General features: G+C 38.0%; 1 protein-coding gene across 2 annotated transcripts in view; it reads left to right on the top strand.

Annotated features, from left to right (window-relative positions):
* The first annotated feature begins 2,543 nt into the window (after positions 1–2,543).
* Positions 2,544–19,320, top strand: part of aldh1a2 (aldehyde dehydrogenase 1 family, member A2) — a 33,883-nt gene continuing 17,106 nt past the window's right edge. Inside the window, exons 1-2 of one of the 2 annotated variants that reach the window (XM_077564366.1) lie at positions 2,544–2,751; positions 19,205–19,309. In XM_077564366.1, the coding sequence (XP_077420492.1) occupies positions 2,635–2,751; positions 19,205–19,309 (222 nt within the window). In that variant the 5' untranslated portion in view covers positions 2,544–2,634. Of the gene's footprint in view, positions 2,752–18,179; positions 18,270–19,204; positions 19,310–19,320 lie in introns of those variants that run through there. The other variant, XM_077564367.1, reaches the window with a different exon arrangement.

Consider the following 19,320-nt stretch of genomic DNA (forward strand, 5'->3'; position numbering starts at 1 on the left):
AGTAGGTATATGACAAAAAATATATATATTTAAATTTTATTATTATTATTATAATTACTACCATCAAAACCAATGTCACAAAGAAACACTGAACAAAATGGTGTTAAAAAATGTCAATATGTAAAGAATTAAATAAATTATGACATTTTAAAAACTTCACAAAGTGGGCAAAAATGACCCATTGTTTCACACTCAAAACAATACAATACCACGTGATCACGTTTTTTTTTATACCAAAAACAATGAAGCTGAGACCTTAAGGAGTCACGGCTTCCTTAAATGTTGACGGAATTTTAAAGAAGAGGCACCAATTTCACAAGCTACTCGGCTAGCGGACGCCCACACCTTCACTAGCAACAGACGGCAGGCGCCCAGGAGGGCAACTACGACCCTCGAGCGACATCTCCTCTGGGTACTGCGAAAAAAGCCAGGCAAACAGCAGGAAAGGTATGGGCAAAAACGAAAACGCCGTCTTGGAGAATAAAGAAGGCTATTATCAACAATAAATATGGTATGATAAAAAATGTGGTCATCTACTCTTCTCGTAAGTATCGTACAAATTGGATGTAACTTCGTCAGCGTGTCCTCAAATACCTCAAAATGAGTTGATATACATGTATGTTGATATAAATAAGCAAGCTAGCTTTCAACCCTTTTGGGGTGGTCAAAGATGAGTTATCCCACCGTGCCTGCAATAAAGACAGAAATACTGCATGAAAATCTTCAAATCAAATTCCCTTGTACGTTATATCTAAATGTGGAAGAAGAAGAGCGCATTTTTGTCAGAGGAGCTGAAAATGAGAATGGCGTCACCAGTAATGGCAGAAACGAGTTGATTGTCAAATACTTACTACTAGGTGGCCGAATTAGCGTTGAGTAGCGTCTGGAATTGTATATGTGCTTATCAGTGCGTCATTCTGTTTTAATCACGCTTCAGTCATTACTTCGTCACCACAAATGTGGGCATTCCGTCAGTCCTTCATTCATCAACAAAATGGACGACCGTCAGTGACGGACAGAGAGGTCCATCAGTGCTTGACCCGGTTAGTAACGATTACACTAATGGACGAAAACCAACGTTCCTTAGTGCTTAGTCTGTTATTTTTTAATTTAGTAGATTTAATGCAACATACTTATATGCTACTTTGTGACTACTTGTATTTTTATCTTGAAATAACTTTATTGCCTGTTGACAATTCATGCTACAAGAAGTCCACTTTGAATTTGAGACAACCCATTGCTAAGATTGCTACATTAAAGAGACAGTGTGTAGAATATTTCGCCATCTAGTGGTGAACTAATACAATGCAACTACCTACATGCATGCGCACTACGGTGCCTCAGAGAGACAACACTTCACAAGCCTATTACCAGTTACCACGTTCGCTAAGATATCCGTAGCAGAAAGATGGCGGAAAAACATGCCAGCCTCCCGTAAGGTGAGGCGCAACCAGTGTAATATAAATAGCGATTAGTAGTCCGATGATTATATTTAAAAAAATGATTTTTTTGGGTGCACATTATTACAATTAATAGTGGGGTTTTAAAATGAAGGAACATTGAAAAATTTCAAAAATCTACAGTGTTTCTTTAAGTAACATGTACTTGGTGAGTCTATTGTGAGTTTCACAAGTGTAAACAAAGAAAATTAAATGTAAGTGCATTTCTTGTGGCTGAATTTGCCTTTATTATCTTTTATTGTTGTGGTTATAATGATATCGTATTACAATATAAAATGTTTAGCAAGTAAAATATAAGTTACACATTATTCCTATATTTGACATGTTGTCTATTTGAGATATAAAAAAAACAACAACAACTGAAACTTAATGGTACCTAAGTAGTTTTTCACCAAATTCTTAGTTACTGTACTCAAGTAATTATTTGGAAGCCTTTTTTTTTCTTGTTAACTTTTACTTGAGTATTTTAAAGTAGCAGTAGTCTTACTGGTTTACTGGCTACTCCACCCATAGAGTAATATAAAAGGTGGTAAAAGTAATGTGGTATTAGTAGAAGTAGAGTTTTTTTTGGGGGGGGGGGGGTCCACTATTTGTGTATGTTTATTGCGAGGCTGGATGGAGGCGCTACGTGTGGAAGATTATCACCTGCAGGAGTAAATACTTTAGTAGTAGTGTAGAGGTAGTGGTCATTTACATGACATTTTAGGGAGGTCGGTGGTCGTTTGGCACCCCCGTGTCACTAAGGAAATAGTAGCACACAATGAAGGTGTCGAAAGTGCGCGTGGAAGTGGGAGATTAAAAATGCACGCACGGGGGGAGCGAAAGAAAGAAGAAGAAAACGCTAATTCCGTGGAATTTTGAGCGCAAACGGTATGGAAAGTGAAGTGATGAGAAGTGAATCACCGACGAGTGGGTGTGGTGCGTCTTCCTCCTCCTTAACTTTATGTAAATATGTGGACTAGTGTGGTGTGGAGAGTTAGCTTGCAAAAAAAAAAAAAGTGGAGGAAAAGAAAGGCCAGCCCTTCTGTTGTCGGCCCAATGAAAGCGAGCCTCGGCTGACACCTGGCTATAAACCCACGAAAGGAAAAGCCCAAAGTCCACAGCAGCGTTCACTTACTTACTCGCTCTCTCGGCCGTGGGGGGACGCAAAAGACACGCGAGAAGCGACGCCGCGATGACTTCTAGTGAGATCCACATGCCCGGGGAGGTGAAGAGCGACCCGGCAGCTCTCATGGCATCCTTGCATCTCATGCCCACGCCGGTGCCCAACCCGGAGATCAAGTACACCAAGGTCAGTCGGTCCACCTTGCGCCGCTCACTCGCGACTCTTTCACTCGCACCAGCGCGCTGCAACCTGGCAAGCGCACTTAAAAAAAAAAGAAAAAAAAAAGAGAGAGGGTGGAAGTTTGAATTAGTCCACATTTTGTCGAGTAAAAGCTTGGTTTTGATGTTAAGTGCACATTGGATGAGTAAAAAGTTTATTATGGTGTAAAAAAACAAACACATAAAAGCTGCACATCAATTAAAACAAACCCAAAAAAGCAATACACTCATGTGGAAAACTAAAATCGTGTTAAAAATGAACAGATTTAGCTTTTTTAAAATATTTTAATGCACTAAGCGCTAAAATGTGTTTGCATATCAATAAAAGTTGCCATATTTTTGCACGCCACGTCGTCAATAAAAAGTTTTTGACATTCATAGTATTAAACATTTAACAACCAGCTAAGTTTGGACCTATTAATTCATCACAATATTTTATTGTGTTTTAGTATGCAGTTGTGTAGAACTGAGAGCTGCCTCTATTATTTTGGTGAACTCATTTTGTTACAAACAGTTCTCAGTATGTTGCTGTAGTTATTATTTATTACAATTGTTTATTTTAAAGTGAAGGTTAAACAAGATGCACATCTTAAAATTGAGAAAATAAATTAAATGTAATTATACCATGCAAAATGCAGTCAGTCAAGAACTTTGAAAAACTTATAACAGTAGAACTAAAACCTTTTTGACAAGCCCATTAGTATCTTTACAAAAGTAAAATTGTGACATCTTGTATTTAGAACGTGCACCTTCATTGTATTCCTTTTTTCCGCATTACATGCTCATAAAGAACAGTTGAGCTTAAAACAAAAGCTTTTGAAATCCTTGGTGAGGTAATAATCCAAAACCACCATTAAAATGTCAGATTTTGAATTACTAGCAACAAAAGTCCACAATGATGATAGAGTTTCTCAGCAGTAGAAGCAGCGCGTGTGTTTACGCTGATCACTGGCTCGTAACATGTTCATTTCAGGTAACTAAGATTGCTGTCAATCATTTGAAGCATCAGTGGGGAAAGGTGAAAGTGAAGCCTTTGCATGTGTGGTCTTCCCGCTCACAAGAAAGCTGACAGCCAAACGCTAATGATAGAGCGACAAAAGATTTCGCCGGAGCGCGGGGCGATATCGCAAATGTTTCTGGATGTGGGAGGAGGATAGAGATGCAGAAACAGCTGGAGAAAGTCACGCCAAGTTGTTGATTTGAGTTGTGAAGCAACTTGGGCTGAGAAAAGAATGTTCGCTTAAACTCTATTGCATATTTGCGCTGAGTGATTCAATATTTTGTCAACGCCGTGGCTAGCGGCTAAAAAAGTAATTCCCGCCTCAAGTACATATACAGTATAATTGCCAAAGTAATTTTTGAAAGTTGGAAAACAAAAAAACACAATAGCATAGTTGTCAATAAACCGTTCGGGTAGCGCTATATTGTTAGCTTAATAGCATAATTGCGTAAACCATAATGGTATTTTAGCTAATATTGTGATGTAAAAGATTGTGTAGGCAATTATGCTATGTAGCTAACGATATTCTTCAAATCTCATCATTATCTTAAACATTCTTTAGTAAATGAGTTTGTGTTTGCCGTTTAAGCTTGCAACCAAGAAGAGACTACCGAATTGATTATTTTGGGAACCAGAGGTGGCAAAAGTACTCACACTCTACTTAAGTAGAAGTACAGTTATTTGCGTAAGAAAAAAGTACTGATTCAACATACTTTCCTCAAGTTAAGAAAATAACAGACTGAAATGTAGCCTACTACATTAGAAGAGCAGAAATGAAACTTTACTGTCAATTATATACAAAACTCTTTTTGAAATCTTGGCATCATGAAAATAATTAGCTGATAAAAAAAAAAGTGCTACATGTCACATTGTTAAGCGCTAGCTAGCGGTGATTCGACTTTTGTGTGATCAAAACTATGTGTCGTCGTAGTTTTGCTGACATTGTGAAATGAGCAACAAAAATGCTAAATTAGCTAATTACAATAACTGGAAAAAATACCAAAACATACCATATTTGTATTTCATTTTTCTACTAGCATAATAGCCGTTTTCCGGGAAAAACAAAAAAGAACAAATTGAATTACCACTATTGCTCACCTGCAAAAAATACAAAATCAGTTTGTAATTTGCTTCAAAAGTCACTCGTAAACCTTTAGATGTTCTATCGTTAGCCTAAGAACATAGTTGCCGAAGGCATTTTTAAACATTTTTGGAAAACAAGAAAGTCTCGTTTCTACCTTTAGCAAGTTCATTGCAATTTTTATTGATATCACAATAAGTGACATTGGCAATTAATTATATGTATATTATTTTTATGGCGTATCTTCTTTATCTGTTAAGGTTGAAAAAAGTAACTACTTGTAGCTTATTTCGCTAAAGTATAAAGTAAAAATTGCGGATACCATCTATGGAGTTAAAGTATCCAAGTAAATCGCAGACCCACTGAAAAATCTACTAAGTACAATAATGAAGTATTTCTACTTTGTACTTAAATATTACTTCCCACCACAGTTGGTAACAAGTGTTTTTTTTATTTTTATGATAGCAAGATTAAAGGGCAGCGTTGGATGATAGTGTGGCGTAAGTCCATTCAGTTCCATAATTGCTGTCTTAACACATACCTCGGTGCCACAAGTGCAAAGGTCACGCCGCCGCCGCACTGCAGAGAGGATGTTGTGTGTGTGCATGTGTGTGTGTGTGTGTCGGCCCTGGGCTGCTCTTCCATTCCCTCGTACAGGAGGAAATGTTTGGGAACGACTTGGTGAATTAACCCCAAGGAATTTGGATCATCCAGTCCCGGATGGTTTGGTGGACACGGGGGGCACAAGGGTCCTGATTTATGGGCACCCCTGGCGTGGGCTCTCCTGTTGTTGACTGGGAGGGAGCGTTGTGGCTCACCGGCCCACGATGCAGACGCATGCCTCCCTCAGATTTTTATTTATTTATACAACCCGACGTCTTTCAGGATTGGAGGACAAATTTAGTCACCAACATTTTTGAACCATGGAGCATTTATTTGAGCATTTGTGGTCATATTTGAAGAAAAACGAGTGATAAATTATCATATAAATTGATTTGCCTTGCTCAGCAGTACCACTTTTTCATAAGATATTTTTTGTCATATCATTTTGTTGTGTTTGGCACAACAGTGACTATAAAATATTGCTAAATAAATCGTTTAAAATTAAATAAAGTTAAATTTAATTTGAGTGCTCCAATGACATAAACAGTGTTGCTAGTACATGCTAGCTGTAAGCTACTATGCTAACTGATCAGAACAAAATGTAGCTAAATAATTAAACGACAAAGTTTTATGTTAATGTCTTTTTCTGATAATTTGGCTAACAATGTTGACTTGGTTTATGGTTCAAAACGATGACAAAATATGAAGAATAGAAGCAAGGACCTACTTATCGTTGGTCTACACAAGGTCAGTGCAATTAGCTTGATGATGTAACGTATGCTGAGTCATGCAGTTCACTTTTTTTTTGGCTTCCCTTAAATGGCAAAAAAGGTTTTCATAAAAGGGTTTCAATAGTTACAACTATCTAAAATGAATATACTAGAGAGAAAAAAAACAGGAGTAAGTCATATCCACTAAATTATTGTATGTTATATTTTACTTGGAAGTAGGTCATTAAGAGGGACAAACAATAGGGGAAAAAAAACAATTTTACTGGGTGCTCTAGAATTATTTTGCAATTAAAATTATATTGAAGAATCCCTTTTAATACAGCTTGTTACTTTTTCCCTCAGGACAACTACGATTTAAACATGTGCGTGTTTCGCCATTTTATGCGCGAATGATTTGAAGTGTCACAAAATGTCCTCGAATTCCGCAATGACCCACACACCATGCAGATGATACGTTCAGTGTCACAGTCATTGCCTCGCCCAGCCGTTGCACAAACAATGCAGTGTAATGCAACAATGACATCTGAGTGACCCTGGAAACATCTCACATCGAGCTGATACGGTATCGTTAGTGATGATAGGCGGCTTACGGCCATTGACGTTTTACCCCTTGTCCTTTTCACCCAGTCGCGAACTGTGCTCTCAGAAACGCGCTCGTAACGCCTGATTGCAGTCTTTATGAAGAAAAAACATCCAACGATCGTCTTTTTGACTGACCAGCAAAAAAAATATCAAAATAAAATAATCAAAGGAGGCGTACTTTTTTGGTCACCGTGTCTCCCTCTCTCCCGCCCCCACATTTCCATAGCATGAAGGCTCCAACAGCTGGCTTACAAGACACAAACACTTTAAAGGTTGTCGGGACCACGACGGAAGCCATAAATAAAGTCGGCCCGTGATAGATGATACTGATGCTTTTGCTGGCAAAAGAAAGGAGGAGACCCTCGTTGTAGGAATAATTAAAGAATGCCGGGGGAATGTTGTTGTCTTTGGGCGATCTTTGTTTTTTTTGGGGGGGTGAAGTTGTCAATGGGATACAATTCATAAATATAGAAATAGAAACACAGTGCTTCCACTTTTAGTCAATATCAGTGTTTGTAAATGTATGGTGCAAGTTGTCCGTGGGTATTCTCCAATGAAAAAAAAAAAAAAAAGTAACATTCAGGTTAGTAATGCATACAAATCTTTAAAACTGATTAAACATTCAGTACTGTACATTTGTGTAATTTTTCAAGAATGTTTTCCTTCTGCACAGTTCAGTTGTATTTCACTTTTAAGTACATTAAGTTGATATCTAATCTTTAAGTACTCTATTTTAAAACATGTACTGTAAGTGTTTTTTTCCCTTCTTTATGTAATACGTTACCCCCGCCTACTGCCGGAAGGCAGCTGGGATAGGCTCCAGCACCCCCGCGACCCTTGTGAGGAATAAGCGGTCACGAAAATGGATGGATTAGCCTAATATAATAATAATTATTGCTTGAATAAATAAATAAATAAGAAATCACAAACAAGAGAATTCATTTACCTCAATTCTAATGACCTGGATGACAGAATCTACGCAGACATGAAAAAATAATAATAAAAAAATGAATATTTTAGCAAGCACATTAACATTATTGTGACAGTAAGTTAAAAGTGACTTAGCCTAGTGTTTGTCAAACGTTTTACACTAAGTAGGCGATTTAGCTATATATTACCATAATAACCAACATTAAATACGATTATAATACTCTAAGTGGTCAACAAATAAGTTTTGTTCCTAAAAATGATATTCATCATTGTAAGACACAGTAACATTATGCAAGGTCTGAATATTAACACTGCACTTAAATGTATCAAATTAATGGAAAATAAATAAATAAATCGCTAAACAAATAAATAAATAAATAAATAAATAAATAAATAAATAGCTTCAATTATTAAAACTATAATTTTAGTCTACATAATAGAACAAAAATATTTTGTTATTCAAAAAAAAATTAAAACACTTAGTAATTAAATGCAAATTTATCGTACTAAAAACTGAACTGTGCTTTAAAAATGTACTGTGCTTGAGAAGCTAAAAAAAAAAGAGTTCTGTATTGTATTTTAGTGTTTCATTTGATTTCATATTTTCAAGTTTCATTATTTTTTTTATAAATCTGATTCAGTGATCCTTTCGTGTACCACTAGAGGGAGCCCTCATACCACACTATGAGAATCATTTACTGAGGCAATTATGCTGATTTGAATGATTATTTAAAGTATAACTCACCCCCCCCCGACAAGAGTCTTGCTCCACCCCTCACTCATACAGTATTTGAAAAGGACGTTCAAAGTGGGTGTTGCCTGGAGGACCGTTGTGGTTGCGAAAATCTAAATAATTTGTATACTGTGACACGCTATGCTAATTAAACTAAGCAAATGCTATGCTGATAAATCACTAACCTAAAAATCGATATAAAGAGGTTCACAAAACGCTTCTATTTCAACTCCAACTCGCGTGTACGAGACTGAGCCGTTGGGTTGCAGCGCGACGACTTCCGTTTCACGGAAGTGACGTTGGTAGTCCGTGCTCGTCCAATGAGAGGACAAACAGCCAAATTGTGTTTATCCCAGTTTATACCTGATGGTGGCGCCACACAGACGGGTTTTGCCCCACGTTCAAGCTTTCAACAAGCATGCACGGAAATATCAAAGTAATGACGAGGAAATGTATTGTAGACAGAACACCTGTAAATATAGTTTATCAGCAAAAACGTTGAGTACCACTTTAAATACACTTTTTTTTCTTTTTCTATATTCAAGCATAGGTTAATGTTCCAACTTTGCATAAAGTTACAAGAGCTTACAATAATAGATGCTTTTTAGGAATAAAACATTAGCCTCATTTTTTAGCACATAACCACCCATAACCGCATTTTAATGTTGTCATCAATTAGTCTGTACATAATCATCATTTACGGATTATTGTGTAAATACTAAGAATTGCTGTTATTATCAATGACTCGTACTTACTCACATACAAAAAGAATAATGAACAGAAACTTTGTGGAGAGATTGATGGGCCGTGATGATTGATGTTGACATTTTCCTTAATTTCCCAAAAGCATGCATCACGATGAGGATAAAATCAAAGAATATGTACGAGTTTCTGTGGTGATCCAAATTAGGATTTGTATCGTAATGAGCATGTGAGGAGCAATTAAACTGCCCACTGTTGACAAATAGGCAATTTAATGCGTACTTTCTTTTCAAAGCGAATTTAATGTAGGATAGAGAATCGAGTTCCATTTTGTTCCAGATCTGTTCAACGGTGATAAATAGCGAGAGCACGTTCACCATAGGAACCTGCGCTGCGCGACCTGGCTGCCCATGCAGGGTGTGTGTTTGTACACACACACACGCACACACACACGCACTCACTTGGGATGAAGAAGGGCCTCCATCAATCTGTCACTGATTGAGATAGTACAGACGGGGGTTCGGGAGGGGCTCCATGATGCTCGGCGCTGTCCGCCGGGGTGTAAATTATGAGGCCGCTTCACCGTGTGGGTGCGTGGCCCTGCTTCGCCAGAGCCTGACCCGCAGTTCTGGACTTTTTCCACTTCAAAACCACCATCTTACTGCCATCAAGATCAAACACAGAGCAAGTTAGGGGATACTGTGCAACTCAATGATTTATCACAAGCAGCACAGCGAGAGTATACCACCCCCCTAGCCCCCACCCCCGTCTCCCCTCCCTCCCTCCCGCTTGCTTTACACAATCTCCATGTTCGCACACACGCACACACGGCCACATCTCAAGTCTAAAGCATGTCTCCTTGAATGTGACGGTTTAAGTGCTCAGCGTCATTTAGATGTCCATTGGTGTGAAATGCCCACTTGTGCAGCCAGTGTAAATTTTGGTGGGAGCGTACACATGTCAACATGACGTCCCCGGTCTCTTAATCACGTCGGAGGGGAAGGCGAGTGACAGGGAGGCTGCTCCGTTCGTTCGCTTCCTATAAGGCCGCGCTTCTGCAGGCCTCCTGACAGCGAACGTGTAAATCCTCGAGGTGTGCTTAGGAAAAACACTGGGCTTCATAAATCTGCTGGAATCGGTTCCTTCCCCCCGGCGAGCACGAGACACAAGCGCTTTTCAAGATGTTTATTTGTCTGTTGGAAAGCATCACATGTCTTCAACATGAAATGATTGCTTGCCCTCCCCCACCACCCCACCCACTGATCCCATGTGTACAACAACATATTTAAATATTTTTTTCTTCAGGAATGATGTAGACAGAGCTATCAAAACTCACATGCAAAAAAACAAATATCAGCCAGAAGTAGGAATCAGCAATTGATTGAATTCAATTAATCGAATTCAAATCGACATGGCAATGTAGTAGAATGCAATTTTGAAATCACAAAGGCCGCAATTTCAGTCGGTCGGTAGGCATTATTTAAATAGATGTATATTTTTATTTATTTATATAGTCTAGGTTATTTATATAGTGAATAAATTCGGTCCTGAAGAACACACGTTTGCACATTGTTTTATGAAGCATGAAAAGTTAAAGTGGTGCAGTAATCACAGCTTTGTTTGCGTTATTGTTGTAATCTAATTTACTATAGCCTATGTATGTACTGTAAATCGCAATCGCAATATTGGGGGAGGAAAAAAACGCAATTTAAAAAATGGGTTCAGCCCTAGCCTTGAAGCAACCTTTGCATCATTTATTATTATTATATATTTTTTGTATTGAGTTGAGAGCAAAATTTGAGATATGAAAATTGTATGGTGCTAACTCACTTCACAACAAGCAACAGTTTGGCCATTAAACTCTGAAAAAAAAAGGCTTTGAGCAGTTTATTGCCCCTCCTAGTTAAAGTTCACTTAAACTAAACATAAAACAAAAACAATTAAACATATGTGTATTTAATCAAAGCAAATTAACTTTGTCTTACACAATACCGCTAGCTTAATGCTAACATACAAAGGAAAACACCATAGACTGGCTAACAAACCTAGCATTATGCTGTTATACTTTCAAACTAAACAAACTAAAGAGAATTACATGTGATGTATTTATTGCTTTATTGTATTTATTGCTTACAAATAATGGAAATGGCTAAAGAATGGCTAACGAATAGCATCTACGTGGCTGTGTTGTTACAATTCAAGCAAGGGCTATTTGAGCACAAACGACGAAACAACACATGCACACAGACATCCTAAAAATACCCACAGGCATATACTTTTTATCCTCCATGAAGGATGACGAATATTACTGTAGCTTACTGAGTCACTTATAATAGTTGTGAAACTCTTCTTTTGTGTCTGTGTGACTCTATTATACTGCCCCCTGGTGGCCAAGTCACATGGCTTCATGGCATTTCCTTTTAATTGGACTTGATCTTGTTGCCTCAAATCAACCTTTTTCCGGATTATCATAACCTGGATGAGAATCTATACAAAAAAGGTACAAAATCTTTTCACACGGAAGACTTTTTTACTTATGTCAACTGTCAAACGTGTTTTCTCCCACCAAGCTGGAACTCCACAGACAGACACACAGAGTCCGGACAAAGACGCCCAGTCGGTGACAGCGGGCTCGTTCTTTGCCAAAGCTGCCAGCGCCGGGTGGCTTCGTCTGCGCTGGCAGAACACGCTCTCGTGTAACTGCAGTAATTATGAGCAAACGATCCACGAAGCAGAGAGGAAATGGAGGTCACGTGACCGAGGAGGATATGAAACTTCCTGCGCAGACCAGTCTCGCAGGTGCTCTAGTTAGTATAAGACTGTGGAGTCTTGGCGTGTTGACTCACTTTACCTCCATTCTAGCGTGCTCATTTAAAAAAAAAAAAAAAATGACAAAAAGCGTGTACCGCTGCATTTTTTCTTCTTCTTCCGTGAGCTGCTGAGAGTTCGCAGCCAAACAGATGTTTCGCTGGCTGCTTCAGCTTATTTTCACTTTTCTTAATTCTTCCCACCCACTCGTAAAAACAAATTACCCCACCAACGCACACACGACGCAAATTGTTGATATTAAATACACGAACACGCTCAGAGGTGGCGTTTTTTAGATTTGAATGACGTTATTTGCCGCTGCGGGATGTGCCAAACTAAACAAGCGTACGGGATTTAAGTGAATGAATTAGTATTTGAATCACACAACGTGCCAAAAATACTTTTAAACATGATTGTGTAAAAAATAAATAAATTATATTTTATGACTCCCACGGTCCGAATGGTGATTGAAAGCCTTTGGAGAGATGTGAGGGAGTTTTTTTTATTTTTTATTGTTTGTAGTTGGCTTGTGGCCTCTGTAAGATGTGAGTAATTCACATTTTAGGAGTAAAATCGTACTTTTAGTAACAGCTGTCATAATAAATCATCTGTAATCTTCAGCATTGCTTTCTAATCATTAGAACAGTGGTGTCCAAACTACAGTCTGGGTCATTGAAGACCTGCTGTCCTTTTTTTTTTTTTTTTTTTAGCAACTTAACTAAACTAAAAGTTGTGTTTTTTATTTATTTATGTTTGCCTAAATTAGCAGTCAGTCATGATACTCCGCAAAGGTTGAATGGAGGTAACTGGACTCTGTGGGCTGTTTCTACCCCATTTTTTATTTATTTATTGTTTTAATGACTTAGGCAATTATGTGTGAGTGTGTGTGTGTGCAGGTGAACCAAAAAGTGTGACAGCCACGTGATCCCACCCATGACCACTTGAACTTCTACTATAACTAGTTGACTACAAATAATTGGTTTTAATAGAGCTTTTCTCCATATGAACAAATATTTCCAACTAAAAGAGCAACATTTCTATTCATTACATCAAAGCAATTCAGCGTTTCAGAAGCAAAAAGCATTTGTTTCACTGTGCGCTTCGTGCCAAGGTCCAACTTGTGAACATCATAAAAAATGCAGGGGTCACCAACATGGCGTCCACTCGCACTAGGTAGGGCATTGTTTAGATTATTTTTACTCACACTATAGATAATCTTTACCGGTAATAGATTATCCTCTGTAGCATGTAGTCCTCTGACAAAAAAATAAATATAAAATCTGAACACCAGTGTATTAAAAGAAGATGATATACACTGCATGTACAAAATAATTTGTATATCTATGAGACATGACCTGCCAGTATCAATTATTAAGTCTCAGAACAGTGCATTTTTATTTGTTTGACCACACAAATTAAACATTTTCAATAGGTCACTATATATTATGTTTTTGTATGCTTTGACTGTAAAAAGTTTGTTTAACTGATGCAGGGTAATTTCTTTGTAAGACCTAGTTTAGCGAATGTTGGCTTTCTGAGCACTGCTCACTAGCTTATCGTTAGCTTATGTTAGCTTAGTTAGAAGCTAACATTTTCCTCATGTTTAGTATAACAAATGAATACTTTTCTACAAATTGTTTGATCAACTTATTAAAGTTTTATTCTTAAGAAATGTTATAACTCCGTTTTGTACCTAGGCTGGAAGCCACCTTTGACCTTTATCACTAACTTATGCTAACACAGCAGTAAAGTCACAATGATTACAGTAAACAGTAGCGTTAGGAGGCTACAAAAACAGTTCTAAAATGACTTGCTTAGTGTACGGAGCTCGAGTGCCGTGTGAGTATTCTTACATAACCACAAGTAAGAAGAAAAATAGAAGATGAAACAGCTTGAATACGTTTGCAAACGACATTTGAATTTCTTGGGGGAAAAAATGTTGTGGCTTAAAAATAGATGTCAGCAAAAATATTTTAGGATCACTCATGTAATCACAAGATCCGTTATACTTAACATCTGGATTGAAGAAACACCACTACTGGTAGTATGTGAGATTTCCAGAGGTTTTATATGAAGGTAAAGCGAGTGTGAGAATTGTTTTTCCCCAACATGGAGGCATCATGTGAATGCACGGCGGCGACCCGGCAGGGGATGGGAAAGAAAACACAATTTGTCATTTGAAAATGTGCGCCCTTGCTCTTGTTTTCTCACTCTTGCGCTCTTTGCCCTTCTTCCAAATGATCCTAAAAGCAATTTTCGTAAACCTCGAGAGTTGATTTACTCGGCGGCGCTGTCATCTCAATCAAGCCCTTCAATGGAAGCAGACAAAAGTCTTAACGCCAGTCCGAGGCCGAAGAAGGGCCGAGCCAAACGTGTCCTTTTCTTAGCGTGATTTAGATGGCGGCCCGCTCCGCTCCTCTCGCGCTTCTCCTTTTAGCAGCGCCTTGTGTGAGGGGTTACGCCACGCACAAAGCTACCCACCGTCTGCATTCTTGCCGGGACTGTTCAGGCTGTCAGGGGGGCTCGGCTGATTTAGGACTCCCCACTTCAGTGGAGCCTATAAATTCAAAAACTAATTCAGTGCTCTACGGGACTTTGTGTTTTTGTAGCTGGCCCCGCTGCTACTTATCGTTCCTGACAATTTTATGAAGTGCTCTTAATGAGCGGCAGATTAAAAGGTGGCCTCTGATGGAAGGCGCCTGAGAATACTTGACTGGTTGAGACAAGCCTCACTGGCCTGTGTGCCAGGGTCAACGGAACAAAGGCGCCCGAGAGCAAGGGTTCGGGAACGTATGATTCTGTGAGGTGGTACGCGCTGTTACTGAACACCTTCATGGTCTGAATGACACGAGACGAACGAGAGGAAGGCATTACTTCTGACTTTAAAGAATCTTTAGCATGTTACAGTGAACTCCCGTTTATCGTGGCGCGTGGGAGGATACATTCCAGAAAACAATCCATGTACTTACTCTTTTTTCAATTCATTTATGGCATAGTGTTTTTTTCTCATACTAATATTTACTGTTATTATTCCACATTAGTTTCCCGGCTTTATGTACACGTGGGTTACATTGCTGCTATAAGACAACAACATTTTCTTCTCTTCAGAAAGTCACATCTCCTACCCTAGATATCACCTTTTCTCATCTTCTCATCTCGTCATCGGGCCGAGGCAAGATGAAATAAAATACAAATAAAATAAATTATACTCCACGTTTTCCTAATTGATGTCATCACACGATGACAGGTATTCTGATTGCTGTCGATTCTGTAAGGCGTTACTCTAAATGAAATGCGTTGTGGGAGTATTCAAATTAACATTCACGCTGATGGAGTGACATCATCAGTTTCAGCGCATTGAGACTTGTGTGTGAAAGGAAGGAGAGATATTTGCCAAAACTAAAATATTAAGGTTTGCTGCACACTCAAAACATTAAGCCACAAAAAAAGGGTTGCATGCATTATATCTATTATATATTATGTAAACAATGTTATATTTATAAACAATGTACATAATAAATGTTAGGTTTCACCATTACAACATTACTAAATGTCAAGTAAGGCTGCTTTATTTTAGAAATTATATTTTTTTTAAATGTATTTTTGTTATGTGAAATCTAGGAAGACTTTTTAATTAAAATAATTGGAGGGCAAAAAGGTTGCTCTCTATTTTATTTTTGATAAAAACAAATTGTGTTGTTAAACATCACTGTTTAAAAACACACTTCCATGGTTAGTAGGGTTTGTCTGTATCTGCTAAATGTAACTATAAAAGTAACTTGTAGTCTAAGCAAGTAATCAGTGAAGTAACTAAGTTACTTTTATAGCAAGTAATCAGAAAAGTAACTAGATTACTTTTCCGAGGTAACTGTTAGGGCTGGGTATCGATTCTAATTTCCTCAATCGATTTGATTTCAATTCACAAGTGTTCAATTCGATTCAATTTCAATTTTTCCTGATTTGATTTGATCCGATTCACTTCAATCCGATATCGATTCATTATCTTAATATTATTCTTAAATGTCAAGAACATGATAAAAACTCCACAAATACTCAATTCCAAATTAAAGATGCATTGTGCTGTTTAAAAGGGTAATATTAAAGCTTTTTCTAAATCATGCATGCTCCACCAATACCCAAAAGAGTACAAAGAGCCCCGACTGTTTTACTCTGACTGCATCTATCAGCTTTTATCTTCCCTTTATAGTATAGCGTGCTGACCCTGCACACTCTACAGTTTATTTTGGGAGGGGCGGAGTTCTTCTATCCTTATTTGAAGTCATGTGCACGATCTCGCACGCACACTATGAACAAGCCTGACACATATGCTGCAGTTACGCTTTGGGCCAGAGTTGGCAGTCGCGAGTAAAAAAGTGACAAACTGTACAAAGATTCTCAAAATTTTGCAGAGGCAGTAACTGGTTTAAATTATTTAGTTTGTTAATAAAAGTAAAATCATCAGCAAGAGTAAGATTAAAATATTTTCATAATTGTAAATATACATTTTTAAAAATCAGTAAGTCAGGACTTGCATAAATGTAAGAAAATTCTTTTAAATTCATATGAACAGTAAATTTCAAGAAAACAGTAAGATACAATTTTTTTTTTCTTAAGAATGTATTCGAAAAGGAGAAATTAAGTCAATATCGGGCTCCAAAAGGAAAACCGATTCGATATCGATTTTTTAAAACCCAGCTGTAGTAACTGTAGCAACACTGATCTTCACATTCTGTAAAGTTAGTGTGTAATGGGCAACATCTTTCTTTTTTGAACATGTTGTCCAAGAGTAAACTATGCTGAAGGTTCCATCAAGACGTTCCTAAGCATTTCTAGTATTCAAATAACCTTCCCTCCAAGCACCTTCAGATCAACGCGATCTTGTAGGAAAACAAGGAGAAGGACAGGAAGGGTGTACACACAGAACGACTGGAGCCAGCAGATGTTCTCCTTGCACTCCATCTATCAGAGACTGACAACCATTAAAAACACTCTTCCTAATGGATCTAAACATAACAAGAGTTTTTTATTTATTAACTTTTTTTTTGGGGGGGGGGGTGTATTTCACATCACAGCCTTCATGCCTTCATTTGATGTAGGTCTTTAGCGTTGAGCAGGGATTTGATTCCTGGGATGCGTTTTAGGTGATGCCCATAAAGGCAGCATATCATATGCCATGTACGGAATCCCAGGCGGTTGTTTAACGCAAGGCTTGCTTTAACGCATCACAGAGACCAAGTGCGGCACGTGTTTTATGATCTCGTAAACGAGCAGTGATGTTGTGAAACGTGTGCTGGTGAAGGGGGTGCGGGGTGGATGGCCGTCTGGTGTGTGATAGGGATTTATTTGTGCCCCCACCAATCCCCCATTCTCCACACCCCCACCCCTTTTGTCTGGATGGTGGAGTACTCCCATGAGAGTCATGGTGGACACGCAGGAATTCTCAGGCAACATTTCCAGAGATTCTCCCACATCCTTTACGCAAGAGTCTGGATGTGCAAAATCATGCTACATCCTGCAGCCAACACGCTGCCATAAAAACTTTGCTTGTAATGTGTAACACTCACACATTATGATGACAACTACGACTAGTGGTTCCGGTTTTACATGTCCGAAATAAGTTTTTATATTTCTCTTGGTGAATTTCAGTCATCTACTTCTCGACATGGAGTGCCCCAAGGTTCCATTCTGGGGCCTATATATTTTTTTTAACTTCACCATGATTACGATTTCATACGTATCTGTGGATGAAGTTACTTTTGCACATGGTAAAAATGTGCACGAGCGGCGCGCACGTTCCTGGAATGAGAGCAAGTCCCATCTTTCAATATATCCGCATTTTTGTCCTTATTGTAGACCACATTCTGTTTCTATGGCAACCTGCGTGAATTGACACGGTGGGGTGCATGACACTCGTGAAATTTTTACCAAAAGTTTCGTTATTTTGTCCATTGGTACATATAAAACTGTCAATATGCTTAAATATTTTTGTAATGTGTGCTATAGTGTACAAAAACTGAACAAAAATATTTTCGTTAACACATTCTAAAACTAGGCTAGACTAACTCATTAATATACAATAAGTGGGACAAATTCAGTATGCGTTTTCGTCGACTAATGAAGATGAGACGAAAATGTACTTACTTACTTAGTAAAAACTGTACTAAAATTCATGGACATTTTAGTTCACAAATACGAGACGGGAAAAAAAAAAGGGCTCTGCTAATCTGTAGTGACACGCCCCCTTTCAAATCTGCAGCTAGCGAGTGCAACATGCGCAAACACATGGGACAGACGGGAGGAGAATTCATGGTGAAAGGTATAAATAAGTAATAATAATAAATAAGTCAATTAGGCCTATAGTTATGAGTCGACGTAACATTAGTCCAACGGGCCGCTATAACTTTCCAACAATTATGTTAATCTGACCGCTAACTAATGCTAGCTACCTTGCTGACTCGTAGCATGGAGCCATTAGTAGCAACTTGTTGATACACTGTAGTTCCTGTCAAGTTGTTTTTCATCAAAAAGATGAGAGGACATTTTATGTCAAATAGTTTTAGAAATACAAAATGTTTAACATTATCTGCTAACCCCCCCAAAAAAGCTACAGGGGAAAAATAATTGTCCTGACGAAAGCTAGACAAAAACGTTGACAGTTCTTGTTGACTAAAACTAGAATATGTTTTCCTGGACTAAAATAAAGACAAAAATGCTCGATTTATAGAAAAAGGACTAAATAAAAACGGGATGAGGTTGACTAACTATGATAAAAACTAACAAAGCGTGATTGAAACTGACTAAAACTCAGACAAAATTTTAAAAGGGCGGATCAAATTAACATTAGGTACTGTGTATACTGCATTTTTACGACATTATAAAATTTTACTTTTCATCTGTAAAGCTCTGAATGGTCTTGCTACATCCTACCTCAATAATATTTTACAAACCAACATCCACTGAGGTCTGGAAATAAATCTCTCCTGGTCATAATATATTATATAATATTAACCAATTTTATAGCCGGTGTGTTTTATATGAATTGTACATCACTTTGGCCAATCCTGTTATTATATAAAATGTGCTTTACAAATCCATTTGATTGGATTAGATTAGATGGTAATTGTGAGACGACTATATTATTCTGCAGTTGTTTCTTAAAATTGCAAACTCAAATAAGAAGAGTTTTCAGGATGGGACAACTATAACAACTAACCTTTGACACACATTCATTTTTTTTTTTTTCCCTTCTAGATTTTTATCAACAATGAGTGGCAGGATTCTGTCAGTGGGAAGGTCTTTCCAGCTTTCAACCCAGCGACTGGGGAGCAGATCTGCGATGTCCAAGAAGCAGATAAGGTTATTCACTT

The sequence above is a fragment of the Vanacampus margaritifer genome, chromosome 4 (assembly GCF_051991255.1).
Source record: "Vanacampus margaritifer isolate UIUO_Vmar chromosome 4, RoL_Vmar_1.0, whole genome shotgun sequence".
NCBI lineage: Eukaryota > Metazoa > Chordata > Actinopteri > Syngnathiformes > Syngnathidae > Vanacampus > Vanacampus margaritifer.